The following is an 18,683-nucleotide window of genomic DNA, read 5'->3' on the forward strand; positions in this document are numbered from 1 at the left end:
TGGTTGAGAGCATTGTGGGAAGCCCATGTAACCCAGCACTGTGAGCTCTCACCTCATGACTGTGTTTTTATATCCACTTGTCTCCTGTTCACAAGAGACACCGACAAGATGTTAGGGAATGCACTGCAGGGAAAATACAATGTTGTAGAGACAGAATTTTCCATCTACTTATTTCTGCCTTTGTAGTGTTACTGTGTAGAACACAAATTGGAAGATGATTTCTGCAGGCCCTGCATGCCGCCTGATTTTGGACTTTGCTCTGATGGTGGCACTCTGGAAATTACAAGGATACCCCAATAGTGCATTTCATCAAACACAACTACTTTTGGCTGTCAAGAACATCTGGCTCTTTCTTTTAGCCTGTGGGGCATATCACTAAGTTATACACTTGGTTCTAGGTAAAAAAGTGTTTTGTCTTCCTTTTTCCTATAAATAATACAACACATGAGTGGGAGTCAAGGGAGCCAGAAAGTAAAAACCCTGCTGATAAAAGCTCCTTGCTCTGTAGCTGCCTTCGACAGGTTATTGGGAAAAGTCTTCTTGCTGCATTCAGAACATGTTAGGAAATTCCTGCAACAACACACTACAGCATAACTGTAAAAGAAGGTGACATAATTCATCTGACAAATAGCCAGAATAGGAGGGTGAATTGCATCCTTTCTGTGTTGAGTACAAATCATCTTCAAAAGCACAGTACTATGTTTTTATAGCTATGAGAGGCAGAGAAGAAACTGTGTGTAATTCAGCCTCAGTGCTATGAAGGTTAATACTGTGAGCAGCCCATAGCAGAATAGCTGCAGCTTGAAGTAGTAAAACAATACAGAGTGGTTTGGGGAGGGAAAAAAAAATCCCTAATCAAAAAAAGTGCATGTAGATAAAGATTAAAAAGCAAGGCTGTTGATGGAGATTCTGGCTGATTAAAAAGTTGCAGTGTTAGTGAAGGGTGTTGAAGTGGGTAAAATGAAAAGCAGTTAGTCACCAAGGAGTCTCTGTAAAAGCAGGATACGGATTTGATCAGCCTCAGAATAGTTCACATGTGAAGTTGGGAAAAACAAGTAGGCAAGAAGAAATCGAGATTGGCAATTTTAGGAACTCTTGAGAAAGAGTAGTGTAAAGGGTGTTACTGTCTAGAAAATTGCTGTTGGCTGCTTTATGGCAGTGTCTTCTAAGCTCATTAGCAAGTTAGTGATGATTTTACTGGCACAGTTACTTTACTTAATCTTCTTTCACACTTAGCATGTTTGTTTGTTCTTACTTTTTTGGAAGAGGTTGTTCAGGAATGTTAACTCTTAAAAAAAAAAATAAATTGACCCTTGAATACTTTCTGCCATGCAGACATATTTCAGAAATGGCCACCAGTGATTCCATCTGGATTTCTCTGCTTTTTGAGCAGAGGCCTCCATGCATCATAGGCCCTGCTGTTTATAGAAGTGGCTGTACATATGGCATGGAATCTCAGCCAGGGTTTGAAACTGCTTGTGTGTTATGCAGGCACAGTGGGAGCCTTAGGAATTGAACTTGGTTTATGGAAGTTGTCCATGGGTTTTGGAGATGCCCTACCTTTCTGTAGCCAGAAAAGATTGCTCAGCACTGAGGCTGGGAAACAGCCAGGTGAGGCACTGGTAACAGCAATCTCTCTTATATTAGCATAGGTGGGAAAAAAGCTGCCTTTGCTTCCTTTTTTGGACAGTAACTTGTAAGATACCTGAGGTTTTCTTGTGACCCTTTGACAGCCAGAAAACACAAGTTGCCCTTGTTACTAAAAATTATTGCATGAAATATACCATGTCATGCTCATGTTAAAATACTGAGCAATTCAGGCGGAAGAGAATCTGATCACTAGCATAGAGAAGGGTCCTGTGACTGAGGAAGAAAAGGAATAGTCTTTAAGATCACTGTTTCTAAAATAGGCTTTGCCACATGAGTGAAAAAGATTGTGTGGTGCTCTTTATTCTGGCTTTCCCAGAGGGTCACACTCCTGCTGATCTTAGTTTGGCCCCTGGTATGTAGATCCGTCTCTCCAAACAAATCTCAAAAGGGACACAAAAAAAATGTTGCTCTCAGCAAGAAAGCCTGAATCTTCTCTCTTACTTCTTGCGCTTGCAAAGGCAGCAGTGAGTTTTCATCATCTCTGAGAGTGTAGGGACAGTCTGAAAACCCATGTACAAACTCCCTGAAGGCTGAGGTCTGGAGTGTCCCTACTGTGATGTACCTCAGAGCTGGAGAAGTCATCTTTTTATCTCTAAAGTTAAGATGCAGACTTAAAAATGGTGCCTTCAGGGAGGTCATGTTCTGGCATACAGGAGCCAAGTGCTTTGTTCTGAGCCCTCCAATCAGCTTATACTCAAATATCACTAAAAGCAGTGTGAGTCCTGTGAAAAGAATGGTAGATACTGCCTTGTTACATGGAATTTCATTGGGTCTTCTCAGCAGTGTCAGGAGAACTGCCAGAAACATGGAAAGGCAGGGCTGACTGACAGATTCTCTCCTCAAGGTGATCTGGTGGGTAGAGGTCAAGAAGAAATGGCAGCAGCAGCATCCGAAGGGTCATATTTTGGGGCCATCTTTTTCTGTGATGTGCAGAATTTAATCTCAAGCAGTTTAATTAGCAGTTCATCTGCTGCAGTAATTAGAAAGGTGCAGTTCCATGCAGTACAACTTGATCCCATCCACAGCATCATGTGATCTGGTCCTAATGGCTTGTTCTCTCCTGAATTCAGGGGAGTCTTGCTTCACACTGGAGTGATTTGGAGCAGGCTCAGGCCAAGGCAAGCAGCTTGTGAAGGGTTTCCCTTGCATGGGGGGATTTGCAGGCTGGGCTAGAGCTCCTGGAGCCCAGCTCTGAAGCTAGACATAGGCTACTGTAGTAGTTAGGGCTTGATTTTTTTTAGGGCATTCCTTCTTGGCAGGGAATTATAAAGTTGACCAAACTGGTCATATTCCTGAGTTGAGACTCTGTGTTATGCTCATGTCCTAGGCATAGCTGGCCCATTTTCAAGTCCTTCAAGAGCCAGCAAGACACTGTTGTGTGCAGCATTTGGAAATATGTGGGACTCTTCTTTCAGGGGATCACAAAGCAGTTCTTAAGTTCAAGTGTTAACTTTGCAGATGAAATTCAGAAATAGGGTGATTCCTGGAAGATTAAAAAGCTAAGAAGAGACAGAGCAGAGAACTTAAACAACAGACTTGTCAGCTGCTTTGTTATTTTTTCAAATAGGTACTTGTAAAAAAAAGTCAACATTAAAGTAACTTTTACAGATGGCTGATTTGAGATATAAACATCTGAACTGGCACATTTACTGTTCTGCCTGCCATTGACCAACTCTTTGATGTGTTTGTTTCCAGGAACACCTGTCTGGTTCTTTGTGAAAATTGCTCCAATTCGAAATGAGCAGGATAAAGTGGTTTTATTTCTTTGCACTTTCAATGACATAACGGCTTTCAAGCAGCCCATTGAGGATGATTCATGTAAAGGTTGGTCTTTTTCACAATTATATATTTATGCTGCTTTTGTTTGTTTGCCCTGGTCTTGAAAGAGCTGAAGTCCTTTAAATACCCAAGGCTAAGAATGAAATGTTAAAATAGCTTGTAGCTGTGCCACTGGGGATGGCATTTGTGCAAGAAATGGTTGCTGATTTCTTTAGTAAAATTGTTCTGGCCTGCTCTGGAAAGGGTCATTGCTAATGAAAGCCCCAAGTGCTTCAGAAAGACCAGTTTACATAGTAAATAGGTACTGTTCTTTTAAAATACGCTATTAACCCACTCTCCAGCATAGCCCTCAAGGATTCACAGTGATGCTCAACAGCCCTATACAAACTGTGTGTGAAACTCCATGAAAAACCTGAGGAATCAACCTTGGCTGAGTCTAGCAAAGATCAGAATAATTAAATTCTGCCTGACTCGATGTTACTTGTCATTATTATGGGATTTCTTCTGTTAAAGTCCTGTTCTAGTTTCTTTTAGCCTATGTGAGAGATTCCAGTTATCTTAAGTGGAATCAGGTTTAAGCTGTCCTGGAGAGTGAACACTAGCACAGCAGTGTCCTGCTCGTAACCCTTTGCTGAGCTGCCGCCTGGAAACCTGGCAGCAAACTCAGCTGTGACAGCAGCATGAACTCAGGTTCAGAGCCTGTCAGAAACAGACCTTTTGTACTCTATGGAGGATTACAGAGACTTGCATCCTCTGGGGTGAAAAAGGATGTAAGTTCTCCTGTTGTTTGCATTTTTGTAGTATTTAATAATATTTGTAGTATTAAATTAAACAGGAAACTTACTGTGAAGATGAAGTGATTTACATTTGTTCTCAAAATGTTATTCTTTAAAAACATAGTTTCTCAAAGTGGAAACACCTGTTACCATGAAAAAGGAAGTACAACCTTGACAAACATACCCCCTTCCAGGCTATGTGGATAATTTTTTTCTCCTGGTAATGCTATTTGTTTGGTTCCTTATTGCTTTAATAACACTAAAAATCTTAGCTTGTCAGAAAGTTTGGGTCTGTTTTTCCCTGCCTAATGGTGCTCACTGTATACTGATGAGGAGTGACAGCACAGATAAATAAGCATGATGCAGTAAAGCTGGCTCTCATTTATTTGCTGGTAGTGAAGGCCCTTGCTTCATTTAGTCGGTTGATAAGCAGGACTCAGTCAGGAGTGCTAGCTGTGTCCTCTGCTTTCACAGGGGTTCCCTAATGTGGTAGAGACAGGCAGTTTGTCCTTCACTTTCAACACAAAGAAACACTTCAGCTTTCTTTTTTTCAATACAAGCATGTTGAAGAAAGGGAATCATAATTGTGTTTTTCTTTTTAAGTCTCCTTTGTATCTTAAAATTATGCTGTTCTTGCAGTGAGCATGGTAATTCTCAGTGGTTGCACATCTGCAGCAGTATAGGCACTAAACCTACACATAAATGCATGGACTTGCAGAGGAGTTGATGATGGGCAGAATTTCTCCCTCAGGCCCACGAAAACTGGCAAAATAACTAACAGAGGTTGCAGACAGAAGAACTGAATGTATTATTTAGAGGCCACTGGTTCACAGCTCTTCACTCTTTCCCTGACTGCTATGTCTTTATGTACAGGAGGGCCTGTGCACTAAATGAGTCTTCCAAATATTATTTCTGGATTTCCTAAAATTATTAACGTTTCAGAACTTTCATGCCGGTAAAGAGTTCTCTGTCACTTTATACACAAATCAGTCTTGTTATAAATGGAACGGCACTTTCTGTTTTGATCCTTAATTTATCCCTTTTTCTTCCATAATATACTTGCTGTAGGAATTTTGTTGTGTGATATTGTATTAATCACTTGATGGCTAGATGAGCAACTTCTTGGAGGAGCTGATTTGGCAAACAGAATTTTACACGTGTGTCCATGTCTTTAATGTAAGATCTCATTGGGCAGTTGCATGCTGTGAGAGGGGGAAGAAAAGGCAGATATGAGGTGTTAGGTAATCATCTGTAGTAGGCTCTGGGATTCACACAGTGGAAAAATGTTTTTGGAAGATCTAAAAAAGGTAAAATTGTACTAGCTTGTTCTGAGAACCATTTACACACATGAGCTTTGAGGAGGGCGTGTTCTTTGTGCTGTGTGCAATGTTACACAGGAACTCTGTAGCATGCTTTTGAAAGAGGGCAATTTTCTTAGGAATGTTTCTCATATTCTCAACCCAAATGAACTTTCAATCTGAAAAACTAAAACTGTGAACTGAAAACTGATTGCTAAATCAATTCTTTTTCCTTATTTCACCTTCAGTCAGCTTAGCAAGTACTTTCCTTTTACTGTGTTTGTATGTGTAATCAGTTTCCTATGCTTATGAGTACTAAGTATGTAACAGGTTGCCTGTAGATGCACACATGTTAATAAAATGTGCTCTTTGCACAGTTGCAGGACTTTATAGTTGAAAGCATTTCAGATTTTCAGAATCAGTGCCTGTATGTCTATGTAAAGAAAACCACTAAATCGATCATGTTCTTGTACTACATAAGGAGCAACTGATCTGTCAGGCTAAGCCTGCTTAGCTGTGGTGTATCTTGGTTTTCTATCACCTGCTGGCAATTTCAAGCCTGATTGTTCAGCTGCAAATGGTGCAGCTCCTTGAGTGAAAAGTATAGAGCTGTAATGGCAGGTGTTTGACTATACAAAGATGAATAGGCATCTTTCCCCTGAAGGTGACTCAGAGGAATAGAAGGTTCCATTACCATTTTTCATGCTTACTTGTTTTTTTATTGATTAATAATGTCAGACATTGGAATAGATGAAACAAGTAAGTCACATAAAAAGTAGACTTCTCATTGTGGCCTTTTTTAAATTGATTCAGATAATTTAGATATGTTTATTTTATGATTTCCATGGAAGGTAAGTAAGCTTGCTTTTAAATGCAGCAGCTTTAAAAATAGTGTATTCTAAATAAAACCGCTTAAAAATAGTGTCAGTGATGTTGATAATTTTTTTTAAACAACCTCTTTCCACTTTTTCCCCTTTGCTTGCCCCTCAGAAAAAATAAGGGAAATGTAAAAGAGGTTTACTTGAATAGAAGGCGGCAAAATCAATCTATAGCATAGCTAAGTTTGGCTTGTCAAGTGCTAGGTCACCTTCTTAGCTGAATTTTAAAGTTTATACTGTATTTGGAATTAATGCATTTTGTCTGATATGTCTCTCCTGGTTTGAGATCTAGCACACCAAGTATGAGATGCTTGAGAATAGTGTATAAAGTGGAATGCATCACTTTATGCAAAACAATTATTTATGCAGACAAATAGAAACTGTGCTTGCACTGTGAGTGGTTTGTAAGAAGTTTGCCTGAACAGATTTTGAATGTATTAATACAAGGTGAACATATCCAGTAGCATGTATGCTGTCTCATAAAAGCTTGAAAACTAAGCTTTGGAACCTAATTTGTGCTTTTGATACTTCATTTTTATACAAAGAGGTGGTCAAATTCAGCATCACTGAATCAAGTAGTGAATGGTTGTTATCCTCCAAGATGATGTTGCCTTCTGTGCTTTGTAGCAATCATCAGTTGCCATCTTCTCTGCAGAAGATGCTTTATTTCATGTTGCAGCTAAGCTGTCCTTTGCATAACAAGCAGGGGCACAGACACAAAAAATATTTTGTCTCCTTCATCTTAATTCAGGGGAAAATTCACGTTTCCTCTTTTTTTTTTTTCCTTTTTGTTTCTGGAGGATTTTTTTGGGGATTTTTCGTTCTGTTTTTAAGATGTATTTATATGAACAGAGCCAGTGTTTGAAATATTTTGATTAAGATATACTCTGCTTTCATCTGGATGAAATGTTTTCTTAAAAAGAGGAAACAAATGAAGGGGAAATAGTGAATATGTTAAAAACTTCAGTATGCTTTCCCAGTCCAGATGGAAAAATGATACTGTTTTAGTCATGAGGTTTCAAAGAGAAGAATGGATGTAAGCAGGGATCTTTCATGTGTGGGAATACAACGGTGGCTTGAGTGGAGGCAAGAACTGCTGGAATCTTGATTTATTCACATTTACACAGTTGTGTGAACAACAGGGCTGTGGACAAACAAGCTTGTTCTCTAGTAGACAATGGCTTCTTGTTCTGACTCTAGGAATTGTGTAAGTCATGGATCAGCAGCATGGTAACAAGGGTTCTGTAACTGCCACAGTTCCCAGTGTTTGAATTCTGGAGTTATCAGGAATGAATTGAGAAGAGTGGTGGGAAACAAATAGCTACCTACAAATAAATAATAAGTGCTTTGTGCTTGAGTATCAACTTACTGAAAAAATACAGAAAATTCAACTTAAGGCCATTGTTAAATGAAATCCATGCTTTAAGGAAGAAAAGTTTTGATGCCACAGCACAGAAGTATATTTCAATGCCATATTTCCACATGAAACAAACCTCAGGGGACAGCTTTTGTGATCATCTTGTCTTGAGTGTTATCAGAAGCAATTTCTGTTCACCTTTTTGCGAAGAAATGGTGGAAAACTGAAAGAACAGTGTGGAATGCAGGAGTGCTAAAATCAGGCTTTCCATTCTTTTGAACTGTAAATGTTTTAATGTCATCATTGCTTTGTCTGTGCATGATATTTTCTGCAGAACTGAAAAGAGACCAAACAATGATAAAAATGGGTTAAAATCAAAGACAGGGGCACAGACAAGCACCACCATGGGGTGGTAGCCAGCTTTATGTTTGGTTCCTGAATTGCAAGCTGTGTTCTCTTCTATGTGAACTTATCTTGTTTGAGGATTACATATGCCTGTATTAGAAGCACCTAGGATCACTAGATTTTAAATTTAATTTGTGTTTTCTCCATTTCTAGAGGAAAACAATGGATGTAGGGCTATACCAACTGCTTGTGTTGAAAGAGAGCTACTAATCCATATAATCTCGTCTCTCTGCTTTAGCAGGACAGACACCAATATATTCTTACAACATTTTGAAGCTTAGTTCCTCATCTTGGAAAGCTCCACGACCCTTAAAATTTAGTGTTTGTGTTCAGTCCTATGGCTTAAGTCCATTACTTGACCTCTCTTTGTTGGATAGATAACTGACCTGCTGTTGTCTTTTCAGGCATTACTGGAGATGTTTTGATTCAAAAGGTTCAGTACTGGCATTCTGTTTAATTTTTATTTTCTTTTTCCTATGCCACAATCTGCAGGTCTAACTGTATGTTAGAGTTGGCACATTTTTATCTTTTTCTTTCACAAAAAACCAGAACTCCAAAAGGAGGAGGGTGTTGTGTTCTAGAGATGGAATTCTTACACGTTGCACATGGATTTGGTGCCTGGTTTTAGGCATATCATGGCACCGTGGTGGGAGCATCTCCTAGCTGGGCCCTCAGGTGTGGTACCCTATGTGTGGAGAGAATTAGGGTGTGTATTCCCACTTTGTGTCCACACTGCTTTGAAAAGCCAAGCTGAACAGAGACACAGTCTCTTGCCTAGAACAGTTACACTGCTTTCAGATCAGAGTTTGGAGTAGAGGGGGAGATCTAGAGTTTGTGGAAACAGTTCTTTTGTGGGCCATTTAGGCACCCACAAGTGAGATGTTCACGGAGGGCAGAGGAGATGCTTGCAGGGGATGCTGAGGAGAGAGGGATGGGTTAAGCTGTGTCTTTCAGAAGGAGATGGCTCCTGGGAAGAAGGGGGGTACACCCGAAGGTGCTCAGCATTCACAGCCACAGATCATAGCACAGAGTTGTCTGGCAGTGCTTTTGTGCAACAAAGTTCAAGTGAGGTGCTTCCTTTTGATCTTCCCTCTGTGTATCTCCAAATTGCCCAAATCTTAGAACAATGTTTGGAAGAAAATGCCCACTGAAAGTTTGTCCTCAGGTTTTGAACCAAATTTCGCATCTTCCAGGAAAACTCCCTCCCCATCAATCCGGTTCGAGTTACTAAAAGGAGCTGTCTATGTTATCTGGCATTAGAAATATTTTGTGCATGGTAGGGGAGGTCGGTTTCGAGTTCCCGGGCGAAGCTGGAACGCTGTGCTCCCTTCTGTTTCTCTCGGGGCTGCCCTGTGCGAGCGCGTCCCGCTCGTTCGGCTCCAGCACCACGGCCAGCTCCAGCCCCGGGCCGCTCCGGCCCCCTCCAGGCCCGGCCGGCTCCAACCCCGGCCCGCTGCAGCCCCGGCCCGCTGTGCTCTCTGCGGGCCCCAGAGGCCCGGCCCGCCGCTCCCTCCGCGCCGCTGAGGGGAGATCGCCGCTGCCCCCTTGGAGCGCGTCCCCCTCCGGCCTCCTCGGGCCCGGCACCTGCCAAGCCCTCCCCCTGGGCCGGGGAGAGGCTGGCTGTGACTCGGCCAGGTGCACTTGAAGCTCATAAAGCCAGCTGTATCCTGGGGTGTATCAAAGGCAGCGTGGCCAGCAGTCTAGGAAAATTATTCTTCTGCCCTACTGTTGCGGTGTGATGTCACAGCCTCTCTCAGTTATCCTGGTTCCTTCCTCAGGTGTGCCAGTCACCTCTCCCTTCCCCTCTCTTGCCCCATGCTGAGTGCTGTCTGTCAGTCTTGACATTCCGGAAGGGCGTTGTGTGATTGGCAAAGTTCAAAAGATGCCTCTCAGCCCTGGGGACATTGGGCCATCCAGGTGTCATTTGTTCCCTGAGACTTCCTCCCCCTGGGTGGGATCCCTGCCCCTTCCCTCCCCTCTCCCTGGGGTTAAAAGACACAGCAACTATGTGGTTTGGAAGTTCTATTAAGAGATGTTGCTGGATTCAGAGGCCTGTGGGCCAGGAATAAAGCTCTGGATCGAAACCCTCCAACAGAACTGACTCCTTTCCTTCACCTTGCCTTGAAGCCTCTCTGCCAGAGGTAAACCTGAGCTCCTGCATGCCTGGACCTGTCCCAAGCACCCAGCTGCAGCATCCAGCCAGCCAAAGGTGTCTCTGGGGTGAAACCACCACAGCTGCTGCCTCTGGTCAAGCGGCAAGGGCCAGATGAGCCCAGGCACGTTCCATCTGGCTATATTGGTATTTAATTCCAATACCCTACTCGAATCCTATGTGACCCCACATGGAGTACTGCACTCAGCTCTGAGCCCCCAGCGTAAGGAGGACCTGTGGAGCAAGTTTAGAGGAGGGTCACAAACATGCTCAGAGGGTGGAGGACCTCTGCTGTACAGACAGACTGGGAGAGTTGGGTGTGCTCAGCCCAGAGAGGAGAAGACTCCAAGGATGCCTCATAGCACCTTCCAGTACCTAAAAGGGGTCTACAAGAAAGCTGTGTAGGCAGTGTGTTCCAGAACCAGGTTCTCATTATAAACTGAATCTTCAAAGTGCTGAGCATCCTTAGTTGTAGTTGGTGATGAGGGGTAGGAGCTCAAGAGCTCCCAGGTGGGAGCATTTTTTCAAGATTGGGACTAAACACACTGTTTCTTCCTTTCAGTATACCAAAAATATCCAGATGTATACTCTGCCTACATGTTATGGTAAAGTACTGCTCATAAAGATTATAGTTGTAGCTAGCTCTTGTGATGTCATTGAAAGTCTTCTATTTTCAGGGATATTTGAAATCACTGTAAAAAATATTCTGAATTAAAATTCAGCATATGACTTCTCTGCCAGAAGCTGCTAAATGTTTAATTTGTGCTTGAGAAAATCTATTAGTATATTCCCCCTTTTGTTTAGAGAGAGTAAAATTAATGGTTTTGTTTTGCTTTTCTGCTCTGCTTTTTATTATCTTATGTATATTTCGCTGCTTATTCCAGATCTATGCTTGATGCATCTGAGGCTAGATTCACTTCTGTTACAGACAACTGTAATTTTCATTGTGCATGACTCTAGCCTTACATCTTGATTAGTCTGAAGTGTCTTCTGCAATGCTGTGAGATCCAAATCTGATCATTAGATTTAATATGAGATTATTCTATAGTGGACATTTATCTTTGCAAAATATGCAATTCATGTGGCAGTACTTTTGTAGAGTCATTGAATACAAAGTCACAGCAGTCATGGGTTTTATTACCGTACCACGCTGACACCTATTCTCTGACTTGCTTTTATCTGCTACTTGGTTAAATTATACTCCCTTCTGGTCAGTATTAAAGCAGATTGCTCTGTTTTAACAATTTTTTCTCCTTTTAGTCATATAAGAGGTTTTATGAGGTACACTTGCAGCTTTTTTTGGTAATGTGTGTCTAACCTTGCATGTTTTCTCAAGGTTGGGGGAAGTTTGCCCGCTTGACGCGTGCCCTCACGAGCAGCCGAGGGGTGCTGCAGCAGCTTGCTCCCAGCGTGCAGAAAGGAGAGAACGTTCACAAGCACTCAAGACTTGCTGAGGTAATTTTTGCTTTCCCCAGGAGGCTGTAAAGAAATGTTTTTAGTCTTTGTGGATATGTCATCTCTGTGAGCCAAGAACTGTCAGTCCTCCCTGCCCTGGGAATCTGGTTCGTGTGCTGTGAAATGTGTCCTGTGACAGCAGAATGAAAGCAGGTGTCCCAAAGACTCCATATAACCTGATTGCACTGTTGTGTTCCATATCTTAGCAAAGTCTTAGAAAGGTGTTATTAAAATAATACTTTCTCACTTAGTTTCCATTCTTCTGAGGATCTTAATAAGAGTAGGATCTTGGACTATCTACCTATGTAAAACTGAGGTGAGAAAAAAGTTTAGTACACAAGGAAATCCTGGAGAATCTATGGCATGGTTATTCTCTGTATTAATTTATGTCTAGTTACTTTTCAGTGGGATCCCAACCCTGCCTTACCAACTGGTTAAAACCTATGTTTAAGTTACTGCTTTTATGCACAGAACAGTTGTCAGATGCCACAAGCAGCACTGCAGGGAGATTAGGAAAGTGAAACCTTGTGATTTAAGCAGCCTCTCAAAGGTTTGAGATAAGCTGCAGGCAGAGAAGGCCCCTTGAAGCACTTAGGGTTTGAGGGCTTTCGCCACGAGGGGGAGAGACTGTCCCAGGTTTCCTGTTTCTGTCTCCTGGGCCAGTAGCAGGGTCTCCCTGGTGTACAAACAGCCTGGGGAGAGGTTTGACATGGTGTTAATGACAGCACAGCCAATATCACATGGCACTTCCTGCTGTGAATGCCATGGCAGCAGCCATACTTGGCAATAATTCTTGATCATCCTGTGCAGCTGGAGGTGTAGGGTGTTGATGGGTTCCATGGGGTGTCCATACAGTCAGCTGTACTACACTCTGCTGGTTCTGTTGTATATGTGTCGCTTCCTATGCAAACTAAAATTCACCTGTCTTCTTATCATGTAGAATGGCAAAATTCCTGCAGACAGGATCTTACCTAGCCAGTATTTAATACAGAAGGACTCAAGAAGGGGAAACCAATTTCTGTTGGAGCAGAGAAATAACATGGATCATGCTAGCACAGGGGACATTGCCACGGACACCGTACTGCAGGAGCACCATGTGATTAACACATGTCCACCCTGAGATTACTTTTGTGTGCTGGAATTTGGAACAGTTTTCCTCCTAATCCTACTCAAGGCTTCATATCAAATAATCCTTTCTTCTCTTTAGATCTCTATCCTTGAGTTGTAGTTAATGCTAAAATGTAGGCAGCAAAATGTAAGACAAAGGGTCTGAGATTATTCTGTTTGGCAACAGTCTGGCTGTCAGTGACTACATGTTACTAAAGTTTTTGCAAGTCCATGTGCTCAACAAGTCTTTGCAAGTATTCTTACTGGCACAGCCAATTGATTCATTACAAATAATAAAGGGCAAGTGTATAGTTTACATGTCTGAAATGAGTTTCTTTAATTGCTGACTAAATATTGCAGTCATAATTTTACAAAGAACATTAGCCCCAGCTGTGATGTTAGGTAGCTTTTTTTCCTGCTGTAATTCCATTTAAGCCAATAGAACTACACTACAGAGAAAAGAAAAGTGCAGATGATCATACAGACAAGACCACCTTTCTTTATTTGAAGATATATGAGGTGCCAGGCTTCTTATTCTGCAAAGGTTTTTTGATAATGCTGAATATGGGATCTCTAACAGTTCCCTGTTGTATTTTCAAATTTTTTTTTCTTCATCTCTGCAGTAGCCTATGTGAAATTTTAAACCTCATCCTTTTTCTTTTGCTACTCACTATGACATTTCACATCAATCTTGTTTGTGTGAGAAGGCTCCACGTTTATTGCAGTGTTATTTGTGTTGCTCTTAGTTATTTATCACTTATATATTTGAATGTCTTGGGAGGCTGTTGTGTCCCAGAACTTGAGTAGAGCAAGGTGTTGGAGCCTGCCACAACAGCTTACAATTTTTTATTGTTTATGGGACAGTTTAGGAAAGGTGTTAGTGACAGACTAACAGGCCATGGATAATACAAGCAGTGTCTTGAAGCTTCAGTCTCTGACTTTTGCCAGTAGGCACAGATTTTTTTTTAGCCTGACTTCTCTAATAGCAGTCATATGAAAACTACTCAAATTAATTATGCAATTAACACAAAGGTGTTAGGTAACTGTGAGACAACATTTTGCAATAGGAGTTTGTAAAAGTAACTGATGCATTTCTGTTGCTTAATCACCAAGGAGCTGATTGTAGGGATGGTTCTTCCTGGTCACAGCTGAATGAGTAAATGTGTCATCTGCACCTGTGGTCTTAGCTGATGTGTTCTGCACCTTTGCCAGGCAGCTCTGGGCAAACAAGACTGTGTCAAAGTTAAAAAAAAATATATATAGTTGTGAGAAATAAAAGCAGAGAAATTATAATGGTGCTTAGCAGCACTGCTTAAGAATAGAACTTCTGCCAGTTTTTTTTTAAACATTATTTACCAGGAACTTACAACGTCCATTAAAACTGCCAATCAAAATATTGAGCCTTAGCACCTAGCCCTTAGTTTGGGAGCAATTTGTGTCACTGCTTGGGAAGACACATGCAAGGGAGAGTGAGAGAAAGCAAATAGGTGCAATTGAAAACATGAAAAGGAGAGATTAAGCTGGAAATGAGTGAGTGTTTGTGTTAGCTTTATTTTTTGCCCCCCAGTCATACTGTCATAAAAATAAATAAATAATTGTAACAACATCTGATGCAATTTATGACTCCTGACTTGAGATATATTCACTATTTTGTAAAAAAAATAGGATTTAGAAAAATTTTGCTGTGTTTAAAAAAGAACACAATCTTATAAAACCCATGATGAAATTTGGCGTTTCTGCTCTTGGAATAAAATTCTCCAGTGTTAGAGAGCTATTAAAGCATCATGCATCATTACCACAAATAATAAATGCAGATAATAGAGCTGCATTATCTGATGAATAATAACTAACTGAAATGATACTTTCATTAATAAGTTTCAGAAATAAATATTTCTTTTACCATGATAAAACTGTATAATAGTGAAAAATCTTCCAAAACCAGAGCTGTTTCAATTATTCAGAAAATTGTAGTAATCAAATTGCCCAGTGCACATGAAAGGAAGCTCAGCATATTGGTTTATATAGTTGTGTGCATTTTCTTCATGATTACTTTTCTGTCAGTCTCTTGGGGTTTGGTTTTTTCCCTCTCCAGGAGAAGTAGCTTTAGAAGCAGTTTGAATGTGGTTAGTTCGTGAGGGTGTGTAACCACAGCTGAGCACTTCAGCAAACCTGTCTCAGGTTGGCACTGCTCTCCCTAAGGGGCTGAAGTGCAGCAGGAGCACCTTGGAATAGGGCAGAAGGAACTTTGCATCGACCTGGGTTTGCTGGATAGTGCAGAGAGAGTGGGGTTTATAGCTCTGAATCTCCAGATGACCCAGGGGTGTTGTGTTGGGAAGGATGGTGAGGAAATTGGTGTGACCCTTGGTGTGAGAAGTGGAGCATGGAGCTCCTGTAGGTTCCAGTGCAGTGACCTACCAAAACCTTGGTCTTTACACTAAGCTCTGTGGACCTCCTTCCATGGTTTCTGTGCAGTACTGAGCTCTTTTGTTGTGCTTTGTGATAAAGACACATGCTTGTTCTCTGAGATGGAGCTTTGTTGTAGGCGTGTTTCCCTTCTCAGTGAAATGAAGAATTTGGTGCCTTTGAGAGCTCCTGGCTGGCACTGCCAGGCACTGTGAGACTTTTGCCTTTGCTGGGAGAGATAGTGTGAGCAGGGGGCAGTGCCTTCTTTCACTTCAGGCTGTGAAATCATCTCCAGCAGTGCCAGCAAGATGGGCTGGTTTTACAAAGGTGTGTGTTAGTGATGTAGTGAGAGGGAGCCTAGGCTAGAACTTGTCACCTCCATCCCACCCAAAAAGAGGACTGGAGTCTCCTCTGGCTTTCTGCAGGTGGCTTTCCCCATCTGGTGAGTGGTTGGAATGCCTGTGTCATTCCTTGGTGCCTGTCTCCTCCCTCTCCATTCAGGATTCATGCCCACAATGCTTCTGCTGGAGACCAACTAAAGCCACTGGTCTCTTTAAATAACCATTGCTGAGGCTTCTCCAGAGACTCCAGGAGGTAGCAGAAGTTCAAAAGACTTATTTATAAGGTCGCTAGCTATTCAGATAGATAGTTTAGAGTATGTTTACTTTCTAAATAGGAAGGGAAAGAGATCAATCAATCATCAATCCTTTTATTTTCCTGTGCTGTAGCCCTTGAATCTCAAACAAGTAAGGAGAGAGTGCTTTGTATTTGGTGATGACATTTTAAAACACTGAAGCAGCAGTTTATTGTCTTTACAAGTTGGAACTAGAAGTCTGTTTTTTCTGCTTTCAGTTCAGTTTTACATCCTTACAATTCCACTGGCTTTATTTTAATGGCTTTTTTTCTATTTACAGCAAAACAATGAACACCACAATTTAGCCCCTTCTTTTTTGCCAAAAACATTGTTCTTGCCTTTTCCCCTAATTGGGTATGCAGGTACACATTAGTCTATTTTCCAGTAAATTTAGTTCTGTGGATGCAAAATTTCTGCAAATTCTTGGAGTACAAAGAGAGCAGCAGTGACCAAAACTGAGTGCATTATGCAATTCTCAGTCTATAACTTATGTATGTATAGATAAGAAACACCTGACAAGAGCAAACAAATTTTTTTTCCAGTTTTTCATGGTTGAGGTTCCTATGCTGATTAGAATAGTTACCAAAATATTGGACTTACTCATGCAATACCAGGGGCTCAAAAATAAAGCTGTAGTAGGTCTGTGATTGCAGAAGAAGCAATTATGCTTTCCTGCTGCATTTGAAGGGTGATCCTGTCTCCCCACACCAATAAAATCTCAGAACTAGAACTGAAATCCTGCTAAATGAAAAATGTTACTGTGTGATGCTTGGTTTTGCTGATCAGTTATTCCAGTGAGTGAGGGTTGCAGAGGACTCTCCTTGCCCAGTGAAAGGATCCTATGCTAGAGCTGCTGCTCATGAAAACCAGTAGTAACCTGTAAACCAGTAGTAACCTGTAAACCAGTAGTAAACCTCATGAAAGCCAGTAGTAACTCATTGCTCTCCAAGTGATTCAAGTACAGCTGCAATGTGCAAAAGGGAGGGCAGGAGATATTTGCAATATTGATTTGGACTAGAGCTTTTGTTGGGAAAAGACATCCCAACATCTGTCACTGGGACTGCCAAAAAGCCCTGAAGGGAATGATGCTCTGAGTACACACATGGACTCAGTACACAACCTCTGCCTCTTCCATCACACCAGGGGCTTGTGTGCACTGCATGGGCTGGCCAGTGCCTCCTGCAGGGAAGAGAGACTGCATGTGCCTTGTGCTCCTCTCAGCACAGGACAGCTTAATTCCCTTTTATTTTTGGTAGTATGGAGAACATGCATCAATGAGGGTCAGCATCAGCAGACTGTGTAATACTGCAGTGAACATGTCTGAGTCCTAGTTGGGTCTGCTGGAAAAATGTTCCTTTCTCCTTTTTGCTGTCATTCTAGACGCTCACTAACAAAAATACAGTCCTCTTATTTTTTTTAAATTGTATTTTTTTTCAAACTCTTAATGCCTCTGTGGTAACATGCAGGTCTGTCAGAGCAGGTCATGTTAATTCCCTTCAGGGGAACATCCTGGGCTCAAAGTCAGCAGGCTTGCAGTTCCCATTCTCATTTACACGTGTGAGGAGTTGTGCTCTGACAGTGTCTGACCCCTGTTGTGTACACGAGTAAGTGATTATGTGAGGTTCAAAGCAGCAGGGAATTTCATCTGAGACTGTTTTGTCCAAGTAGATCTTGTGTAGCTGATCGTTTTCTTTTGTCCCCTTTGGCCGAAACTGTTGGAAAAAATCTCACCAGTTCACCAAAAAAAAAAAGGAAAAAAAAGACACTCAGAAAAGCCTGGAGATAAAATCCACGTCTAAATAACTGACATTAAAAAAGCTGAGATAAGGAGAATGAAAGGAAGACATCCTTCTATTCTAGCTGTGTTGTCTTATCTTTTCCCAGAGAAAAACAGACATTTAATTTCCTTCCCTGCTTCCTATTGCTCTGAACTATGTGTAAATAAATGTGAAAAAGGAACCATGCTCCTAAATACTTCTCACAGGTTCTGTGAGTTTGGCATTACTAAACACATTTCAATCAAGCAAGCCTTCATGTTTCTTTCAATTTTCATTCATAATTCATCCAGGGTAAAATTTGCTTTAAAATTTAACTTCTCTTTATTTGGACACAGGTTCTTGATGTTGGTTTCACCCTCATGTATAGCAGGTGAATACAGGTACATATAAACAAACACATTATTATTCATAGGTATGTGAAAGCTTGAGTTCCCAAGAATTACATACATGATAATGTTGTTTTTGCAGCAGTGGGCAGAACTGGAGAGAGAACAGACATAAAATGGGCAGCACTGATTGAGAGTGCAGTTATGCAAAACAGTGCTCGGTGTCAGCGTGTGCTCAGCTTGAGGTGCAGGGTTTAAAACACATGCTGGCAGATCATCTTCTGCAGAAGTGCTTTTCTGAATTCAGACCTAGCTGCAGTGTACCTCAACAGTGTGCCTTGGCAGGTCCCCTAAATCCTGCACTCAGTCTGGAGGCCCCACAGGCAGAGGGACACTGAGGCATTGGAGCATGTCTGAGGGAGGGCAAAGAAGGCAGTGAAGGGTGCAGAGAACAAGTCTGATGAGGAGGAGCTGGGATTGTTTAGCCAGGAGAAAAAGAGGCTCGGGGGGACCAGCCCCTCTCTACAAGTGCCTGAAGGGAGCTTGTAGTGAGGGGGAGATCTGTCTTTTCCTCCAGGTGACAAATGACAGATCCAGGGGAAATGGCCTCATGTTGCACAAAAGGAGATTTAGATTAGATATTAGGAAAAATTTCTTCATTGAAAGGGTTGTCAAGCATTGGAAC

The 18,683-nt window shown here is 41.6% G+C and overlaps 1 protein-coding gene across 1 annotated transcript in view; it reads left to right on the forward strand.

The window, feature by feature from the left end:
* Positions 1 to 18,683, forward strand: part of KCNH1 (potassium voltage-gated channel subfamily H member 1) — a 175,546-nt gene that overhangs the window by 18,124 nt on the left and 138,739 nt on the right. The window contains exons 4-5 of the mRNA XM_058802022.1: positions 3,346 to 3,474; positions 11,632 to 11,750. Coding sequence (XP_058658005.1) covers positions 3,346 to 3,474; positions 11,632 to 11,750 — 248 coding nt within the window. The remainder of the gene's footprint in view (positions 1 to 3,345; positions 3,475 to 11,631; positions 11,751 to 18,683) is intronic.

This window comes from Ammospiza caudacuta, chromosome 3 (assembly GCF_027887145.1).
Source record: "Ammospiza caudacuta isolate bAmmCau1 chromosome 3, bAmmCau1.pri, whole genome shotgun sequence".
Taxonomy (NCBI): Eukaryota; Metazoa; Chordata; class Aves; order Passeriformes; family Passerellidae; genus Ammospiza; species Ammospiza caudacuta.